The sequence below is a fragment of the Martes martes genome (genome assembly GCF_963455335.1).
Source record: "Martes martes genome assembly, chromosome: 1".
In the NCBI taxonomy this organism is placed as follows: Eukaryota; Metazoa; Chordata; class Mammalia; order Carnivora; family Mustelidae; genus Martes; species Martes martes.
In genome coordinates this window covers 93,032,411-93,054,384 of record NC_137888.1, presented here as the reverse complement: position 1 = coordinate 93,054,384, position 21,974 = coordinate 93,032,411, and the positions used below count along the sequence as shown (strand labels likewise).

Sequence of the window (21,974 nt, the reverse complement as noted above, 5' to 3'; positions counted from 1 at the left end):
CCACTGAACTCCAAGCATCCAGTCTTCTTGTATTTTCTTTCATTTCACTCTCTGCAATTTACATAGGCTTTTGTATATTTGAGATGTTCTTTAAATATGTAATTTAACAGTCTAAACACAACTTTTCATATCTCGGTTACAGATCCCTTCTCGAGAGTGAGACCTTAGGCAATAGAAAGCGAGGGGTGGACGGGAGACAAGGAAACCTGGTCACTTCCCAGAGCGAGCAAGGCCTCAAGTGGGATTGGGGATTGGAAGCCGAGCACGCCACGTGACCTTGGGGGCTCCCCCGGGCTGAGTCGACCCCGCCCCTCCTCTGGCCGCCGGGGGGCGCATGCGCAGCCCGTGTTAGTGATGGAGGAGAGAAGATGGCGGAAGCGGAGTGAGTGACTTGCTGGTGACTGATGTCGTAACCGGGGGGCGAGTGGGGCAGCGACATGTCCCCGAAGGGGAAAGCTCAAGGCTCTCTGGCGGGCAGTGCAGGGAAAGGGAGACCCAAGAGCTTCCTTATCCTTGGGGATCCTGCTTGGCCTATATCGGGGGGCGGAGGCCAACTGTAAGGGTCTAGTTCCCTCCAGGCGGGAGCGCCCCTTCCGCGGTCTGATCCCAAATCGGCCGGGCCTTGCGCGCAGAGTCACCCCAGGGACCCCGATCGCTGGGGTCTTCCGGGAGCTGAGTCCCGGAGGGCTCCTCAGGCGCTGTCATCCCTGCAAGTGGGCCCCGAGGGCAGCCTTGTCACGGATGCCCGCGCCGGGGGCCCGCGGAGGCTGGGGAGGGTTGGGCGGGCACTGCCAGGCCTCCGCGCTCCCCTCCTTCCCGCCCCGGCGTCAACCCACTGCTCCTCGGTAGGAGAACCCGAGACGAGGCTGCTCACCGCCCTCCCCTGGGAGGTGTGGAGAAGGTGTCCCAGCGCGGGCCTTGGAGCGGAGGGTGGTGGGGGGAAATGTTCCTGCGGGTCTGGTTAGGCAGAAAACACCCCAGAAGAAAGACGTTATTTCCCTTGGGTCTCTGGCTGCAGTGTCGATGCCACCTTAGAGGGCCATATTCTTGTGTGGCGGTGTGGTGTGATGGTATCCTTAGCTAGCTACTCAAACTTAGTGTTTCCTGGGTAGGCCTCTTGTGCACCAGGACTGGCCAGCTGTATTTTGCAGACAGTACTACGCACAGACGGTGGAGTTAGCAAAATTGTTCTTTTGTGCCAGGTCTCCAAATGCAGTACAATGGTTTGGCCAGTTCTACTCACTGATGTTTAGACTTGTGCCTAGAATTTGTATTATCTGTGACCATTTTTGGTTTGTTACTGAACAAACCTACCATGGGGTCTGAGTTTGACCACATGATTGCATAGAATACCACTCTAAAAGGACCAGAATTTAAGTTGGCTTTTTGCATATCACTGCTACATGTTTCATAAGTGTTATGAAGCCAGTAATTTGGTAAAAACCTTACCTTATCTACCACTAAATCTGAATGATGTTGAACAGTTACCATATGAGGCTGTGATTTGCTGATTGGAAGGCAGTTTGAAAAACTAAAAAAAACAACAACCCCAGAGAAGCATAAAGATATGTGAGTCATTTACTAATGAGAAAAGTGAAGTCAGCTGTTTTCCTTTCACTTTTTATTAAATTGAATTTTCTTTTTACTTTTAATTCCTTGAGGAGCATATAAATACTATTTACATAAATGATGTAAAGAACAAAGAATATTTGTACATAAAAGGACACCATATGGGAATAGCGTATGCATGCATAATTAGTGCCAAATTCCTTTGTCTTTTCATGAAGTAGAAAGTGTTCTTGTTACATTCTTGTCAATGATGCTGATGTGATGTGTGTCAAATTTTGTTTCTCAGAAGAAAAGAGGGGTTAAGAAAGGCAGATAAGACTGTTGTATTCACAGGTGTGCTTTTCACCATTCTGGTGCATTTTTAACTCTACAAAAACTATTGTAGTTCCACTTTCTAACAATATCGAGGGCTTCAGAATTGACTTAAAATACAATGTTGTTTGATTGAATTAAAGTATAGATTCAAGGTGAAGTGGAAGTTTATATCACAATAGTGAAGTGAGTTTGCAGTATTGGAGGGGAAGAAATCAGAAAGTCTGGTACAAAATGTACTTTATGAACTTTATTGTTCATATGTGGGGAAGGTGACATAATTGTGCTGTTTTCAGAATTTGGAGCAATTCTTTGTGAAAAGACACTTTTGTAGGGAAGTGGGAAAATTGTTGTCAGGTGCTTCTCTGATTTCCCAGAGTAATCTGCTAATAAGTGTAACCAGAGTTATTAAATGTAGTAATGACAATGTTATAGACTAATAAGGGAAAAGCCAGTGTGAGTTAATAAAAAATTACTATTTTTACCTTTTTTTTTTTAAAAGATTTTATTTATTTATTTGACAAAGATCACAAGTAGGCAGAGAGAGAGACGGCGGGGAAGCAGCCTTCCCACTGAGCAGAGAGCCCGATGCAGAGCTCGATCCCAGAACCCTGAGATTATGACCCTAGCTGAAGGCAGAGGCTTAACCCACTGAGCCACCCAGGCGCCCCAATTTACCTTTTTTTTTTTTTTTTTTAAATGTAAGTTTTATGCCAGTGTTGGGCTTAAACTCAAGAGGACCTTGAGGTCGAGAGTCACATGCCCTACCATGTCTCTTAGAGCCCCATGTTAGATATGGAGATTACTTAAAAAATAAAATCTTAAAAAAACAATTTTTTAAATTATTTAATAAGAGAACATGTTTTTAAAGCAGAGTGCATATGGTAACCAGAAATAACCTAATTAACACAAGTCCTTAGGCATCCTGTTTTAATATATAGATAAGAATTACTTTAATTTGTGATTAGTATGGGCAAAAGAACGTAAAAAAATACTTTAAAGTACTCTGATGCTGCTTAAGCATTTGTTTTTTAGGTAGTTTAGTGTTCTCTTATAAACCTGTTCTGGTTTCACTTATCTTTCAGTAATGGAAAGATAAAGTTTAGGCCAGGATTTATTTAAGTTGCGTATCCTGTATCATTTGAATGCAAATTTAGTAGGTATTAACTATCAAATATGCTACATATTTGCGAAGTACTTTTCCTTTCTAAGTGGTTATGGTGACTGTGTGCTATGTATGCCATTTTGGGAGGGTCTTAAAAATTTAGATTGTTGCTGATTATTTCTTTGAAATCATTAAATATTCTTTAAAGCCCATGAAATAATGCTTTTGCCAATGCAAATCCTTTGTGTTATCTGACAGATTCAAGGACCACAGTACAGTTATGGATAGTGAACCAAACCCTGGCACATCTTCTGTGTCGACAACAACCAGCAGCACGACTACCACCACCATCACCACTTCCTCCTCTCGAATGCAGCAACCACAGATCTCTGTCTACAGTGGCTCAGACCGACATGCCGTACAGGTATTTCGGTTAGAATGTGTGGTAGATTGAGACTTAGGATGTCATTACTTTTCTCTTAAGCCAGATGAAGCTATTGTTTCACATCCTCAGATGAGTCACATGATATTCTCTAAATGAGTACAGTTAGGATTGTTAATGTTTGAAACAATCAAAAAGTTATTTAATAATCCTATTGAGAGGGCTTATATTTATCAGCAGGTGGCCTATAAAACCACATGTCAGGAAAATTATAGCTGAAAGGACTCTAGGTGCTGCTGCAATGTGGAGAAACTCAACGTACAGCCTTGATATGCAGAGTGGCTCTAGGTTTTTCTGGGTTCTTTGTATTTGAACCCAAAATATAGACTTAGGAAGATCTATTCAGGTCTGTAGATGTGTTAAGAGGTTCATTTAAAACTCAGGTGGTCTAAGAAACTAAGTAGGAGGATCCATTTAAAGCTCCTAGGGGCAGAGGGGGAAGGGAATATTTAACTAGGAAAAGTTTTAGGTCTTCACTTGGTTAATTAATCTTTATAATAACGGATGTTGAGACAATATGGTATTGCATAAAAGGGGCATGGGCATTACAGTCTGATACGCTCTTTGAATTCCATCTTCTTAATCATTAATACCTATGTAGTGTTGGATGAGGGGCGTGATCTCTTTGCACATCAGGAAACTGTGAAATGAGGATAAGACCACCTAGTTCCTTAGTTATGATGAGGATTTAAAAAAAAAAAAAGATTTTGAGAGAGAGATTTTAAGAGAGAGAGCCCTGGAGAGTGTGAGTGCATGAGCTCAAGCAAGGGGAGGAGCTAAGGGGAAGGGAAGGAGAGAGACACCTAAGCAGACTCCCAGCTGCTTATTGAGCTGGTTGTGGGGGCTCAGTCTCACAACCCTGAAATCATGATCTGAGCTGAAACCAAGAATCAGAGCCTTAATTGACTGAGCCACCCAGGCACCCCGTTATGAGGATTAAAGGAAGCATTAGAACTGTGTGGGACACAATATATATGCCCAGTCAATAATAATATCTAGTATTTGTTGAACAGTTGCTATGTGCCAAGCGTTTGATGAACGCTTTACGGGGATTATCTCTTTTGATCCTCAGCACACCTCTTTGAAATAGATATTATTATTATCTCCATTTTATAGGTGGGAAGACTGATGTTTTAAGTGGGCTAAATAACTTTTCCAAAATTCACGTAGCTAGTAGATTGTCTGGTTTTAGAGTTGTGCCTTTAACCACTCTGAGTTTTTTTGTTGTGTTGTACCTGCTTACTCTTTCTACAATCTCCATAATTTCATTCTACTCTGAAATAACTTAGTTGTTTGCAAGATATTCCTCTCTCCACTCCATTGCTATTTCACTGTTCTGTTGTTTTGGATTCTGAAGTTACCATGGGGTGGAATCAAAATTGTCGGAGACTGAGTCAGTTCAGCAAAAGTTCAGACAGGAATGAGGAATGTGTTATTAATGTTTTTCACCTTTCTTTGAGGCAAGGGACGCAGGAATGTGGTATTTTACTGTGCCATTTTGATCTCTAGTTTCTATCTAAGCTGGATGTGTTAATAAAAAATAAAGTGTTAACTGGAAATATGTAGATATACATGTATCTCACAAGTAGCACTAACACTAGTTCTTAAGGAGTCGTATGGTTGTTTCCCCCAAAATGTAATCAAATCAGTATTTATTGAATTACCTAAGGAATTCTTTAATACCTTCCAGCATTTGTTTTCATTGCTATGAATACTTTTTGCCCTTTTCATTTCTTTAGAGAAATAATATAAGAACAGTGTATTTTACCTTTAACTTGTATTTAACGAGTCTCTCTTCTATGAGTCTGTGGTTGAATGGCAATGAAAGACTATTTTGATGATAAGAAATGACTACACTCTGACAAAAATCTGTCAAGTAGATTACTCATTTCTTATTTCAATTTGATTTTAGTTTTGTTATGTAATTTAAAGAACATGTATAGATTTATCTGACTAAAAAGACATACTGTTGTAATTCTCAATCACTTAATGTTGGTCTATAGTCTTCTGCAACTGAGGTTCAAAGTCCTATAATGATTTTGTGACAAGAGTCTGTAGCAGGTTTAGCAGTCTATAGTTGGAGAGATGAGATATGTATACATGAAAGTAAACACAAGGAAATATGTTTTCTTGGAATTTGAGTAAAGAGATTCATTGCTTTATGGCTCATGGTGTCCTGACTCAGATCTCAAGCTGTAGGATTATGGCTCTGTTACTCCCTTAGCCTTGAAAACTCCATGGTTGATGCTGAGGTTAGGGTTCTGTGCTGTTTAAGAGTCACTGTGGGCATGATGTGACTTTGGGACATGGTTGCAGAGGACTGGCATAGTCTGACTTACGGGTTTGGACAGATAAAGGATAAAGGATTTTTCTCTGTTTTTGGAATATTTGACTTTCCTATATTTATCTATTTATGAAGTTTCAGGCTCAGATTTTATATTTCATTAACAAATATAGTAATTAACACTTTTTCAGGAATTTTTTTTAGTTAAAATAGTTTTATTCTATGTTGAAAGGAATCTGATGTTTAAAAAACATTTAAAAAAGTAATTAATAATTTAAAACATGAAACATCCTTATAATTTTATGTGATTATTAATATAATACTACTCAGATTTTTTTTCAGACGTTTAAAGAAAAATACACATGTGAAGGTAAAAATCACCTTAAATCTAGTTGTCTCTCGGGAGTCTTTTAATGTTTTTCTGAATATTCTTTTAAATATTTTAATATAAAATTGGTATCTTACTCTATACACCATTTAGTAATCTGCTTTTTTCACCTAGTAATATATTGGGAATTTTTGTGTTGTCAATAAATGTAGATATGTCTGTATTCAATACACAGTAGCTCCAAAGTACATGTGGCTGTTTATATTAAAATTTAGTAAAATCAGAAACTAATTTTCTTAGTTGCATTAGCTACATTGGTTAGTACTCAGGAGACACATGTGGCTAGTGGCTGCTATACTGGGCAGAATGGATCTACAGGGCTATTTTTATTTTATTTTATTTTATTTTTTTTGAGAGAGAGAGAGAGAGTTGGGGAGGGGAGAGGGAGAGAATCTTAAGCAGGCTCAGTGCCCAGTGCAGAGTCCGACACGGCACTCAGTCTCTAGACCCTGAGATCATGTATGACGTGAGCCAAAATCAAGAGTTAGACCCTCAACCGACTGAGCCACCCAGGCACCTCTGTGTTACTATTTGTAACTACTGCAGGGTTGTGCATATTCCTCTCTACACCCAAGCCCAGAATTCTACTAAGTTTTATCCAAAATAGTTACACCAGTTTCCATACTTACTAACACTATGAGAGTATCTTTTTTCCCACTTAGTGGTAGTATTCTTTTAAATCTTTATTCATCTGAAAGTTGGAGAATAGTATCTTGCTTTTGTTTTTTAAAGATTTTATTTATTTATTTGACAGAGAGAGATCACAAGTAGAGCAGCTGGCGGGGGGTGGGGTGGGGTTGGGGGGGTAGGCCGTGAAGCAGACTCTCCACTGAGCAGAGAGCCCCATGTGGGACTTGATCCCAGAACCCTGAGATCATGACCCGAGTCGAAGGCAGACGCTTAACCCACTGAGCCACCCAGGCACCCTGAATAGTATCTTGTTTTAATTTATAAATTTTGACTACTGATGAGATTGAAGATCTTTTCAAGTGCTCATTTGACTCTTCTGTTCTTTGGTGAATTGTCTCTTCTGAGTGGTTTTAATTTGTATAGATTAGTGCATCTCAGTGATGTGTAACTAGGAGAGAACTGTGTTAATAAACTTGACATTGAATATTAAAGCAGTGAAATTTTCAACTGCCTGTTCTTTCATACTTTATTTTATGGTTCAGATGAACGTTAAGATCCATATTTGACCTTGGTTCAATTGGCTGCCCGCAGGTGATTCAGCAGGCCTTGCACCGGCCGCCCAGCTCCGCCGCGCAGTACCTGCAGCAGATGTACGCCGCTCAGCAGCAGCACTTGATGCTGCACACGGCTGCGCTGCAGCAGCAGCACTTGAGTAGCTCCCAGCTGCAGAGCCTTGCTGCTGTTCAGGTGAGACTTCCATAATTGGAGAGTTTATGAGGCCAACGTTGATGAAAAGTTGACATTCTTAGCAGATAATCACTGAAAACAAATACGTTGGGAGTTATTTCAGAATCCTTAAATGTCCTATGATTATTTTTTCTTAAAGAAATTAATAGGCGGCCAAATAGAAGTTAATGAAACAAATATGGCTATGTCTTATATAGTACTCTGTCACTAGCTTTTGTCCCACTGCTTTTTATTTGCACTGCAGAAATTCAGTGCAAGTGTCAGGAATGTGTGTATAAAATTCTAGGTACAACAGTGAATACTTCAGGTTACATGAATTGTATTTACGTTTCAGTGAAAAATGTCTTTTCTTTTAATGTAAGTAATTTACATTCATTAAAAAAATTGAACTGCATAAAATTATAAGAGGTAAAGTAGGGGTGTTCCTTTTCTAGACTCACTGCTGTTTTTCATTCTTCAGAGGTGGCCACTGTTTAATATGTATCACTCCAGAAATTTTCTATCTAAAATAGTATCCATGAAGCTTTCTAATACCCACGCATACTTTTCCTACTGATAACAGGATAATTTTATGATTAAATACTTGTTTTAAAAAAGATTTTTGACCCTGTTTATTTAAATAAAACTACATGTGAGATTTAATCTCAAATTTTCTTACTGAAGGAGGATCTCAGTTGACTAAACCTGAGAGTTATTTCTGTTAGAAACACATCCCCAGCTGTTGCTTCTTCTTCGTAGTATACTTTTAAATAACCTCGTGTTCATGATACAAGTTAGGAAACTGAAACCCACTGGCACTTCACGTAGCTACAATTTCTTTTTCATAATGTTGTTATGGGTGGTTTCACTTCAAAGAAGACAGAGAGCTGATGAGTAAAACTGACAATGGGTGCAGCTATTAAAATAAGATTAGCCTTTGGGTCCACAGTTTTCATCGTTCAGCTTTTTCTTTTCCTCTTAATCTGTTTGGCCAAAGCTTAATCTATGTTGGCTGTGAAATAGATTGGTTTATAAAACAGACATTTTGACTTTTATCATGGTTTTGTGGTATCCTGGTACCAAAAGCTTTTAACTTTAGATTCTTAATAGATCTGTTACAAAGATCTTATTATTTTAGGCAAGTTTGTCCAGTGGAAGACCATCTACATCCCCAACCGGAAGTGTCACACAACAGTCAAGTATGTCCCAGACATCTGTAAGTGCCCTAATTTTTTTCCTGGATTTAAAAATTTTAATTACTGTTTTCCATAAGTGAACTGTTACTGTTTACAAAGTTGCTATTGCGTTATGTTGATTGCTTCTTAAGTAATAAGTGCCTAGAAATAGAAGTGGTAAGTTTCAAGAATCCAGAACTAATATTAAGCTTCTGAAAATCTGAGTCTTTAAAAAATGTTTTTGTATTATTTCTTATACATGTTTTCCCATTGATTTTGTTCAGATCTTATGTGATTCAAAATGTTTACAGTTTTCAGTGTGTATTGAAAGCCTGAAATATACAGTGCAAGGGGTATTAGGCCATGTATTTACTGTGATATACTATAATATACTAAAGAATGTTAATTCTTGACACATAAATGTTTCTAGGTTTTTCTGGGCACCTCACATTTTAGAAATTAATACTTTTCAGCTTATGCTTACTTATCTTGACCAAATTTACAAGTATCTATTCAAGATAATGTAATTTATTTTGAGAAAGGAGTAAATCTGCTTGGCTGTATTACACATATATACTGGGAAATTGTATAAAGTTTTCCAGTTGAAAGAAATTTTCAGGCATGATAATACTTAACTTTTTATTTTGATATAATTTTAAGTTGGAAAAATAATAAACATTTCTGTATATTCTTTACTCAGATTCACCAGTTGTTAGCATTTGGCTCATTGCTTTACCATTCATTCTTTCTCTCTGCATATATACATATAGACATATCTTTTTCTGAACCATTTGCAGGTAAGTTGAGACATGTTCCTTTATTTCTGAATACTTTGATATATATTTCCCGGAAAGAAAGTTGTTCTCTTACAGAGTGACATGAAAATAATCAGATTCAGGAAATTTAGCATTGATACAGTGTAGTCCATATTCACATTTCATCAGTTGTTCCAGATTTCTCTGCATCATCACTGTAGCTGTTACAGAGCAGATAATTCTTGTGGGGGGACTATGCTGTGTGTTATAGGATGCTTAGCGGCATGGCTAGCTTCTAGCCACTGGATACTAGTAGGCTATGGCCTTCCTCCTTGCCACAGTGTGACAACCAAAAATATCTCTAGACCCTGCCAGATGTTTCCTGGAGGGCAAAACTGCCTCTGGTTGAGATCCATTAAGTTAACCTAATCATATCCTTACCAGCTATTTTTTCCTGATCCAGGAGGATAAGATTTTGATACTTTATAAAGTTGACTCCAGTAGAGTTTAGTTTGTAGATTGCTAAGAAATTGAAGATGAACTTGTGCTGTATTTCTTTGTCTAGGGGTTTGGTCTTTCCTGACTTGATACCTATATCTATATGTTATGTGTATATATATATATATGCATATGGTTATTTTTCTGATATTGATCTGACTTTATTTTTTTTTAAAGAGGGCCAGAGAAAGGCAGGGCAGGGCAGGGGAGAGGGAGAGAGAGACTCTTAAGCAGGTTCCATGCCCAGTGCCAACCCTGTTGTGGGGCTCAATCTCACAACCCTGAGATCATGACCTGAGCCAAAATCGAGAGTTGGATGCATAACCGACTAGGCCATGACATTTTTAATTTAAAAATTCTATTCTTTTTTAGCATGGAAGTATCCTGGAACATGTAAAATTAGGTAATAAATTATGACTTGAAAATGTTAGGCTGAAGAAAATAAAAAATTTCAGTGGTATAATCTAGCCTAAGCATTAATAACTGTAATTATGATTTTTTTTTTAAAATTTTTTATTTCTTTATTTGACAGAGAGAGAGAGATCGCAAGTAGGCAGAGAGTCAGGCAGAGAGAGAGGGAGAAGCAGGCTCCCCGCCAAGCAGAGAGCCCGATGCGGGGCTCGATCCCAGGACCCCGAGATCACGACCCGAGCTGAAAGCAGAGGCTTTAACCCACTGAGCCACCCAGGCGCCCCTGTAATTATGATTTTTAAAAAGATTTTTATTTATTTATTTGAAAGAGGGACAGTGAGAGAGAGCATGAGAGGCGGGAAGGTCAGAGGGAGAAGCAGACACCCCATGGCGGTGAGAGCCTGATGCGGGACTCGATCCTGGGACTCCGGGATCATGACCTGAGCCAAAGGCGGTTGCCCAACCAACTGAACCACCCGGGTGCCCCTGTAATTATGATTATTGATGTCATGTCTTTCTTTAATACATTGGTAGTTAAGACAAGCATTCATAAACATTTGTGGTCTGGTTAAAAAAATTATAGACAGTTTTTTTATTCTATGAAATACTGGAATAACATTAGGGTATATATGGATAAAGAGGTGCTTTTTAATTTTTCAAATTATTAAAAGGTATCCTTTTAAACTGTTTTTCTCTCATTATGATTTTATGTATGTGACTGTCACAGAAATTATAGTTCCATGGATTGTGTTTATTTTTTATGATGTTGTTAGTGCTGCTTGTCATAAACCAGGCAGCCTCATATGATAAAGTATGCCAGAACCTGACTAGTTGGTGGAGGAAAAGAAGTAAGCAGAGAGAAACAGATGTCCAGGAAAAAAAAGGAGTAATGCATTGTATTTGCTTCATTTTCGATCCCAGCTGAATAATAGCTCAAGGGAGTTGACTAGCTGTCCAAATTATGATACCAGGGTAGCTTAGTGAATTTGGGTCAGTCTCCAAAAGCGGGGTAGAACCTGGTAGCAGAAATCTCTAGGTAATGATACTAATGACCCATGTTAGGGGGCAGTCTAGTAATTTTCAGTTTTGGTTATTTCAAGGTATGGTTCCAGATTAATAGTGAAAGCCCATGGGGAATGGTCCAGCCTTTAGTATAATAAAGGACTGGATGGTAGGTTGTCAGGTTTTTAGCCAGATTAACTTGGGTTTAAAGTAGGAGTGGGATCCCAGTAGGGAAATGGAATATTATTAAAGAGTGGATTATGACCTCGGGAAACGGGCGAAGTCTGTTGTTAATTGAATATATGGGTAAATAGTGGATGCAAGCATCCTCTTCTTCCCTCATTAAAACAGAAAGACTAATTCTAGACACTGATCAGTAGTGAGAGTGGTGGTTTTATGATTGTTTGGCTTTAAAACTAGTTGGGACTGGGGGTTTAGTTTGTTGTCTCTGTACTTTAAGTGAACAGGACTTAGATTTGGTTAAATTTGATTTGTCAAAATGAACCCTAAACCAGTTAAAGCATCAACAAACTTAACACAAAATGGTTGAAAATATATTTGTACCTTGTAGGTCAACCAGCTTATATTTGTGAAATAACAAGGGCCCTTTTATAGTGGTGAGATAAACAGTGAGAATTCACAAAAGACCTGCACTGGTAATTTTCAAAAGAAAGACTATTTCTGGCTTTTAAACATGTGAAAACATATTTATCATATTAGTAATAAAGAAATGTATATAAAAATAACAATGACATCTCTCAAATTAGAAAACAAGGAAAAACATTGAGCCAATACCCATTGTTGGCAAAGATGTGAGAAAGTAGATACACTCATTTACTATCAATGGGAATGTATTTGGTACAGCTTTTCTGGAGGATTATTTGACATTGTGTATGAAAATTTAAATTGTGCATTCCCTTTCACTTATCACTTATTTTTAGTGATGTCATTTACTAAAAATGATAGATAATTATGACAGATAATCATGTAAAAATGACATAATTATGCAAATATGCATGGCTTATAATGAAGAATTATAAGCAGTATAAGTAAGTGCCCATTAATCAAAGATTAACTTATAGTTAATTCATACAGAGGAATACTACAGCTAATAAAAAATGCTGTATGTATGTATACAGAGAGAATTAGATTTTCATTAGATATTAAGTGAAAAAAGCAAAAATGTGTAGTATGATCTCATTAAATTATTTCTTTAGGTTATTCTGTTTTTCAGTTCTAAAATTTCCATTTGGTCCTTACTTATATCTTCTGTTTGCTGAGAGATTTTGCTTTTTCATTCAAGTGCGCTCATGTTGCTTATTTAAAGCATTTTTATAATGACTGCTTTAAAATCGTCCGAATTATCCTATCTCTTTCTTCTTGGTGTTGGCATCCACTTGTCTTTTTTATTCAGCTTTGGTCTTTCTGGTTCTTGGTATGAGTGATTTTTGATTGAAACCTCAACATTTTGAGTATTATGAGACTATGGATCATTTTAAACTTTGCATTTTGGCTCCTGGCTTCTGAAAGGGAATGTGTGACAACTCCTTAATACCGTCTGAGGGTAGACTGACACCTGAGAGGGTGCTTCTCAAAATTCCTGAAGCGGGGGGAGAGTTCTGGCTCCTCACTAGACCTCCATGGATGCGTCCCTGGCTGGAGGGGTTGGGGGGAGGGAATAAGAATGCCATGTTATGGCTCCCCGCTTGGTCTCCACTGATACCTTAGGGATGGGGTGGGTTGGTGGAGGTAGTCTATTCCTGCATGGCTGGGATAAAAGTCCTCTACCTTGACTTCTCTGATGCTTATCCATTGGAGGGATTATGGCAATTGAGGTGCCTTGTTACAACCTGGTGTAGGTGGAAGTCTTTGCTGGTGTGGGTGGGGCCACAGTGTTTTCTGTGGTGTTTGGCTAGAGTAGAGCAGCTATCTAAAAGTTTTCTATGTTGCTAGGGAGTTTCTTTCTTGTTCATTTGGCTAGAAAGAGCAGGCTTCTTTTGGGGTGTTTTTTTGTTTGCCCCCATTTGTGTTTCTGGGTTACACACTGATTCAGCTCTAAGTTTGGCTTATATAAGATAAAAGGAAAACCAGGGAGCCCACAACCACATGGTCCTGTGTGTTCTGAGGTCCCTAGCCAGTCTGCTTTTCTCCACCTTTCAGGATTTTCTTTTGCTTATTATATATGTTACATCCAGGGTTTTTAATTGTATTTAGGGGCAGGAATAGGGAAAAGTATGTCTGTTCCATCTTTCTGGAAACAATTACTGTCATTTAACTTACTTTTTAAAAAATTATATATCTGCTTGATAACTCAAGAAGAATATCTGTAATACATAACAAATTGTTAATCAGTGGTTTTCTCTGAGGAAGTGGATTGAAGAGCTTCATTTTGTTAATTTTTAAAAAAGATTTTATTTATTTGAGAGAGAGAGAGAGAGCGAGCGTGCGTGCTATAGAGAGCACAAGTGGGGGAGAGGGAGAAGCAGGCTCCCTGCTCGGCCGGAAGCCCAACACAAGGCTCCATCCCAGGGTCCTGGAATCATGACCTGAGCCTAAGGCAGATGCTCAACTGCCTGAGCCACGCAGGTGCCCCTGTTTTGTTAATTGTTATATTGCCTAAATAAAACACGAATATGCTCTTGTTGTCTAAGGTGCAGACACTACAAATGTGTAGAGTAAAATGGACATCCCTTCTTAGTAGTCCCTTTTGCTGTGAAAAAGTTATGTGTAAAGCTTTCTTATTTATTACTGTGTGTTTCCATACATAAATGTAAATAGATAGGCCTGTGGTTAATTTTATTTGTTTTAATGTAAGTGAAGTGTTATCATTCTCTATATACTTTTACTTCATTGAGCATTTTCAGCTGGAAAGGATTATGTAGCTGAAAAATTGCAATCATGAGTCTCTAAGTGACTCAGGGGCTATTTGCATCTCATTCCCTTTATCTTTTCTTTGTTGTTTTTTGGTCTTGGAATCTACATTAATCCCAGATGTTTTGACTTTAATTCACTGTACTATTTAGTAAAAAAGGACAAAACCTTGTTTGTAATAGCTTTCTAGTTATGGTGCCAGATAAGATGAGCTTTTGAAGATCGGTTAGTTTTATGATTTTTTTCATTCATATATTCACTCATTCATACAACAAATATTTATTGAGCATTTAATATGTGTCAAAACCCTTTAGGTACAGGAACACAGCAACACAACAAACTCTCTGTTCTTATGGAGCTAGAGATAGACATGGTAAACTGCTGGTATATAATATGTCAGATGGTAAGTGCTATAAAGAAGAATAAAGCAAGAAAGGAGAATAGGATAAGGGAACTTGCTGTTTTAACTAGGGTGGTCAGGGAAGGCACTGCTAATAAAGATGGTATTTGAAGGAGGGTTAGGGAGGCAGACATGCTCAAGGAACAGAAGGGAGTATGGTGGCTGGAGTAGAATGAGAGAGTGGTAGTGTGGTTAGAGATGACATTAGAGAGGTAATTGTAGTCCAGTCATAAGGAGATTATAAAACTCTTACTCAAATTGGGAAGCTATTGGAAAGCTATTTCAGTAGGGAAGCCACATGATCTCAGGGTTTTTTTTTTGTTGTTGTTTTGTTTTTTAATTCTAAATTTTTTTTTTCAGATTTTATTTATTTATTTGACAGAGATCACAAGTAGGCAGAGAGGCAGGCAGAGAGAGAGGGGGAAGCAGGCTCCCCGTTGAGCAGAGAGCCCGATGCGGGGCTCGATCCCAGGAGCCTGAGACCATGACCTGAGCCAAAGGCAGAGGCCCAACCCACTGAGCCAACCAGGTGCCCTGATCTCAGGTTTTAACTTAGTGACAGTGTTAGGTTGTGGGGGGTGAAGATAGAAGCAGGGAGACCAGTTAAATGATTCTTGTAGTAATCCAAGAAAGATTGGGGGCTTGCACCATGATGGTGACAGTAGATACGGTGAGAAGTAGTTGGCCAGATTCTAGATAATTTTTTTCACCAATATTTTTTAATTGAAATTTGTATATGTTTTAAAAGTAGAGCTAATAGGGTGTGCTGATGGATTGAATCAAAGATGTGAAGAAAGGTGAAGAGTCAAGGATAACTGTAGTATTTTGGCCTGAACATTTAGAAGGATCTGACAAAGCAGGTGTTGAGAAGAAAATCAAGAGTTCAGTTTTGGACATTCTGACTTTATGGTGGATGTTGAGTAAACATTGGATATATGAGTTTGGAGTTCATGTGGAAGTCTGGTGATTAGTGATGTCTTGTGCATCTCAATGAAAATTCAAGTCTCAAGAAAGAGTACATGATGATTTCACTACCAATTCTGGGTTATCATGAAAAATGGGTAGAATGGAGGAGGTGAAGGACATGGATTCTAGTCCTCATTCTGTGACTGACTGACTGGTGGTGTGCTTAGAGCAAGTCGTTTAGCCTCCTTAGTCATTTATACCCCATTTTTCTTCTGTGTAAAATTCAGTTGTCTAATTAAATGGTTTTTATTACTCTTTTCATCTAGATAACTCTGGGTCTAGATCAAGGTATACACTGAATTGCATCTCCCCAAAGTTCATGTATTGAAGCCCTCATGTGACTATATTAGAAATTTTGCTGTTATGAGTAAACAAAACATTGGAGTTCTGTTATATATTTTTGTATACATATTTTTGTATACATATCTAGTTATTTGTTTTTAAGAAATTTCTAAAGAGTACACTTATTGAGTCAGTGAGATGGTTTTCTAGATCAAGAACCTTAAAAATGTTTACTTTTCTCTAAAAATGTCTAAGTCAGATCAATCACACATCAAATGAACCCGTTACAGGTTTATTTCTGAGAGAAGAATACTTGGTTATAACCAGTCATTCCCAATGGTCTATTGCTAATGTTCTCATCCTATTACCTATTTTAGGAGGCACTTTAATCAAGGATTTTTAAAAATGTAATTTCAAATGATTGAGTTTAGAAGTCTATTCCAAAACTTAATACTACCTTAAAGTAAAACTGTAGCCTGAATATTTGTATGGTCATGAGCAGCTTTAGTGCATTCTTGTGAAATATTCAATAGTACAGAAAAAGTGAAAAAGTGTTAAGTCCCTTCTTGAAGTTCTCTTCAGTCCTTCTGACTTCTCAGTTTGCTGGTTATCCCTCCATATCTTTACCTATGTGTTATGGACATATATAGCATAAAGAAATGTGTGTGTATGTGTTAACATGCTTTTTTTTTTATACACTGGAAACACAATATTCTGCATTTTGTTTTTTATACCCAACAGTCTTCAGCTCTTTCTGTATTAGCACACAAAGGTCAATCTCACTCACTCAAGCTGTTGCATAGTGTTGCACAGTATGGATGCACTTTACTTTATGTAACCATCCCCGTTGCTGAATACTGTATTTCCAGTATTTTAATTGTTTCAGCATTGCAACTTTTTTGAGATGTCAAAATCTGAAAGCAAATGGGAAGTTACGAGGTTTCTTGTTTTGCTGTTGTGTGTTTTTTTTTTTTTTAAGATTTTATTTATTTATTTGTCAGAGAGAGGGAGAGAGAAAGGGAAAGCACAGCAGAGGGAACAGCAGGCAGAGGGAGAAGTCTGATGTGGGAGTCTGATGCAGGGAGTCTGATGCAAGGAGTCTGATGTGGGACTTGATCCCAGGACCCTGGGATCATGACCTGAGCCCAGGGCAGATGCCTAACTGACTGAGCCACCCAGGCATCCCTGCTGTTGTGTTTATAGCGTGTATTACAAGTGGTAGAAATAATGGTTTTCTATAATAAGTAGGATTCACATTTTATTTTATATTATTAGTGAGAAAGTACAGTCTCTTAAAGGAAATCCTTCATGGGTAGATATTATTATTTGAAATTTTAATATAGCGTTTTATATTTCTAGATACTTAAATTACTCATATACAAATCCCCACTGAATAATGAGGCAAGAAAATGTATACACTGTTTTAAAGTGGTAAAAACAGGGGGCGCCTGTGTGGCTCAGTGGGTTAAAGCCTCTGAATTCGGCTCAGGTCATGATCCCAGGGTCCTGGGGTCGAGCCCCACATCGGGCTCCCTGCTCCGCGGAGAGCCTGTTTCCTCCTCTCTCTCTGCCTGCCTCTCTGCCTACTTGTGATCTCTGTCTGTCAAATAAATAAATAAAATCTTAAAAAAAAATAAAAAAAATAAAGTGGTAAAAACAATGTACCAAAGTAAACATTAAAGAAAAGGAAAATAGCATTTCTTCTCTGATTCTAAAGTTAATACCTACACAGAAAAGAAAAAAAGATTAAAAAAATACACATTATCCTAAATTTTACCCCTAGTAGGCATTATTCACCTTTACAATTTGGTGCTTATTCTTCCAGAGTGGTGTGTGTATGCCTATATACCTATATGAGATTTAATAATATACTGTTTTATGAGTATGCATTATTGTGTGTATATACATTTGCTTTTCTCTCAACATATTTTTCATATGTGATGTGTGTATTCATGAACACATATTTATATAATTACGTAAATGGGATTGTACAGGATATGTTATTCCATAGTTTTTTTCATTCAGCAGTGGGTTATAAAGATATTTTCACATCATTAAATAATACAGGTATACATTATCCTTTTAATGTCTGTGCACTATGTTTCTGTAGATAGACCTGATTGATTTTGATCAGTCAAATGGCAGCAATGGTTTTCAAATGGGCTTTGGTTCTAGGGAGTACTCTGAGCCAAAAAGCCTACATAACTTGTGTTGGAGGGACACCAAGATGTGACTGTGAGTTAAACAGCTTTTTTTTGTAGACATGGTTTTCTCTGGTGACCCTTGGAATCAGTGCTTCCAACTGGGAAGAGAAGCTTCCAGTAATAAGGGCTCAAAGAGTGAGTTCCTTCAGGGAGTGTGGGGTTTCAGGTATGAAGTGACAGGATTGGCCAAGGCTTTAAAGGGAAAAGAAGTTAGGAATGTTGGGATGGAATTGACAGAGAGTATAATGCTAAGGATTTGAGGCCTTTTGCTCAGGTCAGCAGAGCAAAGCAGAAAGTAGAGGAGAGCTTTATTAGTTGTGGAATGGAAGGGAAGGTTTTGGGAAGGTTTTTTTTGTTTTTGTTTTTGTTTTAAAGTTAGGCCAGTTGTGGAGGTGGACTTCTTGCAGAGATATAATTGCCCTCATTCATGGGTTGGGCATTTGTGAGTTAGATACTGCCTGAAATGTTACCTGTTATGTGGAACTTAAAAATAAACATGATACTGGTTTTTTGATCTCACAACTTAGACAAAATGGAAATGCAGGTGGTTAGGAAGTTACTATTTTGTTTTCTTACTTCCTTTTTTCTTTTTTAAGAAAAAGAAAAGCATTCTGTTTATACTGTGTGTTCTGCTTCCTTAAAGAGCACTCTCAGGCATTTTAGCTACCAGCCAGTCATTTTTTAGAAAGACTTTTGTTGTGTTTCTGTTTAAAGATTGTGTGGTCTGTCCTGACTACAGTTCATTCCTTCTTTCTCTCCCTCCCTTCTCTTTTCCTTCCACTGTCTGAAAAAAAGTGTCATGGCACTATTATTTCAGTGACCCAAATTTACAAGCCATCAGGGTGTAGGAAACCACTCTGAATGCCAAAATACTTGAGTCAGAAAACCTGGGTCCAGTTTTATCCTGCTAAGTGATTTAACCTTTTTAGTAAGAGTTTATCCAAAATGTCCATTCATAGACCTGTAGGAAAATAGTACGTTTTGGGGGGGGGCTTACTAATAACTTATTATGTAGCATATCAAAAATAGAGTTGAACTAATATTACCACACTGTCTCTGCATTTTTACTCTGCTTTGTTAGGGATGCTACTAAAATTGTTTTTTTTTTTCCTTATTCACACTGATACTCTTTATGATGAGCTTATATAATACATTGAAACTATGAGGTATGTCTTAAAATAACATGGTGTTCATTAACTTAATAAATGTATTGAATGAAAGTACTTTTGTAGATATTGGGTATATGAAGATGAATAGTTCATAATCCCTACCCTTATAGAAATTATTGTTTAGAAGGATGAGATAGAAGTATATGAATGATAACAAGCAAAAAGGAAGGGAAATAGTTCTGTGGGATGTAGAGATGCCTGAAAAAGCTTATTAGAGCAGATGCTTTTTGAGAGAGGGTTGTTCACTACGTAGGTACAGATGGGGTGGAACCTGTGAGTAGGGGGATGCCCAGACCAGTCCAGAGCATTGTTACTAGGACCACAGAGGTGTGGGACATTGTGATATTGCAAATAGCTTCATATAGCTAATGTGAAAGGTGTGTATGGAGGAGTGGGAGGAGTGATGCTAGAATGTTACCCACATTTTTAAATGGTTAATTAATTAAATAAGGGAAGATTGGCAAGTAGAAGGAAACAAGATTACAGGCAGGGAGGTCAGTTTGCGGCTGTTGAAGTAATCTAGCTGGAAGTGCCATAGGCCCAGACTCTCAAACTAAGTGATTAAAATGAAAACAAAGAAAATAAAGGTGTATAAACAGTAAGATGTGACTGGTTTTGTATGTGTGGTAAAGGAGAAGGAAGAATCAGGATGACTTCCAGATCATCCGTTTTGTAGGATTTTAGTAGATGCCAGTGACTATTCGAGGAGAAGCTGGCTTAAGAAGGAATAATAATGAGTTTGGTATTTGAACATGTTGAATATGAGTTGATAAGAGATACGCAGAAAGATGTGTACTGTACGTATGTGGATCTGTAGCTCAGAATGAGTTTATAATTAAGGATTCAGAGTCATCAGGTTTGAGTTTTTTGCAACTGTGGGAGCGTGGGTGTGGTAATCTAGGAGTTCAAGAAGAAAAATGGTGGGGGTAAACATTTTGAAGTTGGGCCTGAAAGAAGAGCTGGTAGGAAGATTGAGAGGGAATGGCCTGAAAAGATCCATTGAATTTGTCAGATGGGCGGTGTTGGTGATTATTGCTAATGTGATGTTAGTGGTGTGCTAGGAGCAAAAAGCATATTGCAGAATAATTCTATGTATTGTATTTGTTGCCTTTATGCACTGAATTATAGATGTAAGTATGATGTATTTTATTAAAATTAATAATACTTTAAAGATACAGATAAGTTTAGAGAATTAGTTAACCAACTCTTGTGTACCCCCTATACAGTTTTTTCAGTTTTTAAAAAACTTTTAAATTTTTGAATAATTATAGACTCATAGGAAGTTATGTAAAACCACCACAGAGAGGTCCTCCAGTATGGCCTTCACTTAGCCTCCTCCAGGCACTTGTTCAATTTACCAGATATCTTTCTTGTTCAGTTTACCAAATGTCCTGGACTGGTTTAAATGCTAATGTTTTGAGATGGGTTATGAAATTGCAGGTAGTGTAGATTTGGATTGTGTACCCCCCACATGGTGCAAGCCTGGGGTTTTGATTCTCATAGGAGCCTTTCTCCTTCCATTGGGGGCAAGGCAGATGGCAGGCTTCCTTGCTGGTTCTTAGAGCGTATGAGTGGAGCTTTTCCTGTTCTCTTCTCACATACTGAGCACCCCTTTTGAACATCTTGGCTCAAAATAGGGGTTTTACCTCTAGCTCTTTCCTGAAATAGGCTCAAAATTAGGCTTTCTATCTTTAGACCAGTGTCCCCTGAGATTGCCTTGGTGCTGGGTGTCAGCTAGAGTTTCTTCCCTTCTGGAACCTGGGAATTTCCCTCCCCCTCCCCTTTTAGGAGTTCAGTTGTGTTCTGGTATTTCATGTTGCTTTGGCATTTCAGTGAGTATATTTGGGCACATGGCTATATTAGGCTAGTCTACCTTGTTGCTTGAATCAAAAGCCTAAAAAACTATTTTATAACTTCTTATTTCTTAAATTTATTCTTTGTTAACAAAAAGTACTTGACATCAGGTTGTATTACTTATTAAAATATTTATTTTTAAAATGGATAATGCATAAAAATTAAAAAAGACCCAAATAGAAAAATGAAACACAAAAAAAGAAGAAAAAAAGGGTAATATATGCATGTGGTATGAAATTGGAAAAATAAAAAAGGGTATACATGTCTCCCTTTGCCCTTTACTTTCTTGGGAAGTTTGCCTTCAGAGATAAGACCCATTTATAAGATTCTCATGTATGCTAGAGGTAGACTCTGAACTGGTTTTCTTTTTTCTAACAGCAGTTATAACTTTACAGTAGTGCTTATAATTTAATTTTGTAACCAGAATTCAGGATTTTTCCATCTGTTTGACAGTAGCAATTGTATTTTCTTTTTTGAGAGCTTTTGAGAGAGAACATTATACTAATTATATGTTATATGTATGTTTATATATATGTGAATGGATTATCTGTGTTTTAATTTTTGTTTGCCTGAGAAATCAAAAATGTGACAGAATCTGACAAAATAGTATAAACTGTTGATTCAGATGTTTTAAGTTAGTATGTGGAATATTAAAATAGTGGAATATTAACCCTAATTTTTGAGAGGTAGTGGAAATGAAATTTTAAGATAGTGAAATCTTAGTGAATGAAACACCTTGAGGATATCCTTAAAAATTATCCTAATTACTACTCAGTACATACTGTTGTTTGCATATGTGCAAATAATTGCCCAAAGAAGTGAGGGAGGCTCTGTCATAGATGAAGCCCTCTCTTTTAGGTTCCTTAGCCATAGTTTATACCATTGATTGCCTAACTGCAGCTTGGTGAAATTCACTGGCATGGAAGCAAGA

The 21,974-nt window shown here is 37.7% G+C and overlaps 1 protein-coding gene across 1 annotated transcript in view; it reads left to right on the top strand.

Annotated features, from left to right (window-relative positions):
* Positions 1-340: 340 nt before the first annotated feature.
* The window catches only part of PHC3 (polyhomeotic homolog 3), a 74,387-nt gene continuing 52,753 nt past the window's right edge, over positions 341-21,974 (top strand). The window contains exons 1-4 of the mRNA XM_080802075.1: positions 341-382; positions 3,245-3,410; positions 7,322-7,477; positions 8,595-8,672. Of these exons, the coding sequence (XP_080658201.1) occupies positions 369-382; positions 3,245-3,410; positions 7,322-7,477; positions 8,595-8,672 (414 nt within the window). The 5' untranslated portion in view covers positions 341-368. The remainder of the gene's footprint in view (positions 383-3,244; positions 3,411-7,321; positions 7,478-8,594; positions 8,673-21,974) is intronic.